The sequence below is a fragment of the Montipora capricornis genome, chromosome 8 (assembly GCF_036669925.1).
Source record: "Montipora capricornis isolate CH-2021 chromosome 8, ASM3666992v2, whole genome shotgun sequence".
NCBI classification, from domain to species: Eukaryota; Metazoa; Cnidaria; class Anthozoa; order Scleractinia; family Acroporidae; genus Montipora; species Montipora capricornis.
The window spans coordinates 34881399-34886398 of NC_090890.1; the positions used below are offsets into that span (position 1 = coordinate 34881399).

General features: G+C 40.4%; 2 protein-coding genes across 2 annotated transcripts in view; both read left to right on the plus strand.

Annotated features, from left to right (window-relative positions):
• LOC138014528 (myotrophin-like) overlaps nucleotides 1-5000 on the plus strand; it is a 463943-nt gene that overhangs the window by 121664 nt on the left and 337279 nt on the right. The window lies entirely within an intron of this gene.
• Nucleotides 1-5000, plus strand: part of LOC138014517 (low-density lipoprotein receptor-related protein 6-like) — a 50621-nt gene that overhangs the window by 13693 nt on the left and 31928 nt on the right. The window contains exons 2-3 of the mRNA XM_068861605.1: nucleotides 1-353; nucleotides 2489-2901. The exon at nucleotides 1-353 is cut by the window's left edge and continues 68 nt beyond it. Coding sequence (XP_068717706.1) covers nucleotides 1-353; nucleotides 2489-2901 — 766 coding nt within the window. The remainder of the gene's footprint in view (nucleotides 354-2488; nucleotides 2902-5000) is intronic.

A 5000-nucleotide genomic window follows, 5' to 3' on the forward strand; every position in this document is an offset into this window, starting at 1 on the left:
CATACAGCTACAGAGACGATAGTAGTCGATGGTTTGGACGGCGCAATTGCAGTGGATTTCTTCTTTGCGGAGGGCTATGTCTTCTGGGCGGATATTATCAAGAAGAAAATCAAGCGTATACCCTTTAGAGGAAAGACAAGAAACGTAGAGGACGTGATTTCGTTGGGTTTGAGGAGACCCGAAGGCCTAGCTGTAGATTGGGTGGCAAGAAAGTTGTATTGGACCGCTTCTGGTGATTCAGATGGGCTAACGAGGAAGATAGAAGTTGCAAACTTAGATGGAACTAATAGGAAGGTTCTGTTTTGGAAAAAATTGGGTCATCCAAGAGGAATTGCAGTTGACCCGCTCTGTGGGTAAGTGTGACCAATTTAGTTTCGTGTTCCTCGCGTAAAACACGCTATTGAACTTTGGTACATTCAAAGCGCGTCCTCATAATTACTGCTTGGATGAATTTTTCTTTTTTCCTGGTTATATATTGGTTGAAATAGCGTAGTCACCCCAACCAGTCAAATATACTAAAAAGCATTGAAAGTCGCGGACTCTTTGGACATCGGTCAATTGTTATTGACACAGTTCTAAAAAGGAAAAGAAGCCGACTCATTTTTTTTTTCCGTCAATTGTTTCATCCCGTGAATAGCGTCTATTGTTATATGCTTCGTTCTTCAAAGGATGAGGCTACAAGAATACAATAGTGGCCGGGTATTCTAGAATCGATATGTGAATGTAGAACGCCATTTTGATTATAAGTGAGAATCACCTCCGAGTTATAACATTCAGTTTGTGATATTAAAAGCCACCACCCAGGATTTTACATCAAGCAGTAGCGAACGCACGTATTTGGCGACCGAATAAGACAACCGATGGAGTGAATAAAGCAATTTAGGGGCTTCAGGCGAAATGAGTGGGGGCGACTGTTCTTGGGAGGGCTTTAGGAACGATTCTGAAATACCCTTACCCGGCCATTATTATTATTATTATTTTGCGATTTAAGCCTGAAAACATTCTTAACATGTTCTTAAAGTTGTGTGGTTTATTATGTTCGACTAAGGCCCCGTGAAAATGGACGCAACATCGTTGGCCAACATTGTTCCAACATTAATGAGTGTGACATGTTGCATCCGTTTGCACACCCTGTTGCATATTGTTGCGTGTTGCTGGGAGTTTTTGCGCGAAGTATAAAACTGGTTTTGAGGCAACAACTCCTAACATTGTTTTTTGTTCCGTGATCGGCTAAGCGTAGGGCAACAATGTTGGATCCGTTTGCACAGCTCTTTCAACCTTGTTGAGGCCACGCACGCGCGTTGCATATGGTCTCCATGGAGACAACAATGCATTAACATGTTGAAAACAAGATGGCAGTCGAATTTTGTAAGTTCACAAAGTCTTCTGGGTAGTATCCTTCCCATAATACACTGCACGTCCTTACGTCGTCGGGAGTCGTTGCGTCCGTTTGTACACAACTGCCAACACTATACAACACCTGCAGAGCCAACATCGAAATCCCGAGTTGTTGCGTCCGTTTACAAGGGGCTTAAAACTGAACTGAACCAAGAGATTATGAAGGACTCTTCTTCATTGTAGCACGGAATAAGAAAATTAAAAAATTCCTTTAAGTATTTGAGTAAATTGTCCTGTTATACTACAGTTTTAAATTTCTGTTACCTTTATTCAGGGGCACCCAACGTCAATTTTCGGAAAATATCTGTTCGGAAGACGATTTGAGATCTAGAGTTTTCGGAACATTTGTTGTAAAATTTCTTGCTTCCCTGCCTCTCCTAGGATTTACGAATATCTGAAAAATGGTATAATTGCCCATTTTTAACGGATTTTTACCCCAAAAAGGTCACCTAGAATTTTCGGCCTCAACGATCTTACAAGAAAGTTTCTTCTAAAAAAAAAGTGTAGCGCCGTACGGATGCGCAGTCTTGAAAATCCCAGAACTCGCACTGGAAGTCACAATCGTTGTGCTAACATTAATGGACCTTAAGATCGAAGCATGCGCATTCGCATACGTTTTGGAGGCGGACATTTTTCGAAGTGCGCATGCTCAGAACGGAAAACGCGTACTCGTAGTTGTCCTTGTCCTCCGATCTAAAGGTCCCTAATAATTAATGTTTATTGGTTTAAAAAGGAAAATAATCGTGCTGCAGGTGCGGCACGCATTTTATCCGTATTTTTGTGGTACTCGGAATAACAACAACGTGAAATTACAAAAGTACATACAATTGCAAACCTTTCATTCCATTTTTTCTCATTTCTGGCTTGTTAACGTGGACCGTCGAGCCCTTTCTCGAAAGAGAGAAAGCTAATTGTGCCGTTTGACGCAAACGCGTGATTCTCAGTAAAACGTGCAACCGAAGAGATACTTGAGCCGTAAGACTCGTTTCCTTCGTCTACAAAATTCGTCATATTGATATATCGTACTCATTCAGCTGTAAGTGTTCTTTTTCTCAGCAAAACTAAATCTTTTTTGATTTCTGTATTGCAGGTTCATGTTTTGGACTGATTTGGGAAAAGAGCCCAAAATAGAGCGCGCAGAAATGGACGCTTCAAATCGTCAGTCAATTATCCAACAAGACATTCATTTGCCCATTGGGCTGACAATAGACTACAGCGCTCTTAAAATATATTGGACAGATTTCAGATTAAATTATATAGATAAGGCAAATTATGATGGCTCAGGCCGAGAGAGAGTATTGAAATCTCCTTCACAATGTTTTTTGGGTCATCCACTTGATTTGACGTTGTACGATAATAAAATATATTGGACAGATTGGACGACAGGAGGGATTCACTCCTCGAACAAGAATACTGGGAGGCAGTGCCAAGATATTTCATCAAATGCATATGCTCTTTATGGCATTCGGGCATTTGAACCGAAAAGACAGCAACCTAGACCTGGTAAGTTTGTTGTTGTAAAATACCTAAGTTGTTTTCAGGGACTTAATTCATTTATTTTATTTTAGCGAAACCCCGGCGACACGCCGAAGGCGCGCGCGGAGCCCCATTCGTAAGAAAATATGGTAACCCATCTGTGTGAGGGAATTTTGTTTTGGTCACCGTACGACCGTTCGTCCACTCCCTCCACGTATGCCAATGTAAAACGCTCTGCAACCCGCGTTTTTGGCGGGAACATCTTTGATATGGGACATCCGAGTTATGATTAATTGACACCTGTCAAAACAAGGTTTCCGCTGACCAGTATCAAGTTACCATACCGCGGGCTCAACTTTAAAGCACATCGAAGCCAGTCGTTCTTTTTTTAAGTTGAGATATAAGCAGCTAAAGCCAAAATATGGGGTCTTTTCGCAGGGCTTTCCTGTTGCCACGGTGACTTTTCACGTCACAAATTGACTGAATCTTTTTCAGCAATAATTGGTCTTTGATATGGTACCTTATTATATGGCTCTGTCTCACAAGGACTTTGAACTACCAAGTTCACGAATTTGATTGGCTGAAATCGATATTGACCGCGGTCTAGATTTTCCCATCTAGACCGGCATCTAGACCGGTAATGTTTTGCGGTGAAAAGATGCAAACTAAAATGCAAAAATATTGAGTATTTTCTTCTACCAATATTTATTTATGGAAGTGCCAAACAGCATGATGACAAAAGAAAGGATGACGAGCAAACTTTGACAGAATTAAGTTCAGCTCATCGCCACTCATCGCCGTTCGCAAGCAAAATGTCAGTTAGTACAAACCAGTTACATTAAACGAATTAAATTGTTCTTGTTTGCCATATAATAAACATCTTATTAACCGAGCTTAGTCAGTCTGTATGGGAGAATCTTGACCTCGGTCGTGTGTACAGACCTCACTGCGTTCGGTCTGTACTCACGACCTCGGTCAAGATTCTCCCATACAGACCTCCTGCTCGGTTAATAAGAGCTAAATAACATTGCTGTTAAGTGATAAAGTGTTTTAGTGTCAATCCTTCTAATAACAAGGTCTCTTGAAAGTGCTGAAACTGGTTTGAGCCACCTTAACTCTAGTTGCCACTTGGACTATCATCAACGATTGTGATCTTTGTGTTGAATTCGTCCATATCTTGTTGAACTTACAACACTTGAAAGAAAAAAAAAAGCAAGCTAACAAAAACTCGATGTCTTGCCGTCATTTTGTCACAGGTGTATCCTTTGTTTCTTAAATTGTTAGTAACATGTAAGGTGAGTTGATCACAGGCGGCCGCTAAAATCGATGACACTTTCGTTTTGCGATTTTCCTTGTACAACCAAAAGTACAATAGAAAAACTGAACGTGGCAAAAATCTCCCAAAATGTTTATCGCTGAAAATATCTTTTCATATTCGCGGCGCAAAATTTATAATGTTTTCATGTCGCAAATTTTGTCGTTGGTGGCAAATTGTTTTACTCTCGATCGACACTTCCTAAAAACTTTCTTCTGCTCTTTTATAAAAACTGTATCTCAATATTTATTTACTTTTGCATCAATATTTGTTTTGTATAAAGCAGGCTGACAAAATCTGTACCTTGTTTAGTTCGCGTTTTTGAGCCTTATTAGAATTTTTGGTCCTATGTTGTTTACATCAATTCACATGTTTTGAGGTCTCCCGTCCAGATACTAACCCCGCCAACTAACCTTTTGTCGTGGGAAGCTAAAAGACGCTCAGAGTACACGCTCGCTAAACTTGCTGTAAAAAAGGAGTCGAAGGGAAATTCATGTTCCCTTTTATGTTCTTCAATCTTTCTGCGTTTACTATTTTACTGAAGCACATGTCTTCCCAGGAGGTATTTGCCAAAGACATATACCATGGTACTATAATGATTTACGATACCAAAACACTATCGTGTACTACTAATAGAGCTACACATTACGCAAAGACAACTTAATTGAATCTCCTGAAAAACAAAACCGTGAGTTCAGTTGTCAGTCATGGTAGTAGAACACTGTGTCAAGTTACTGCACTACCACTCGTGAGCAATGCGTGCCTAAGTTTAAAATATCCCGTATCTCGTCAAATTTCCCCCACATATCCC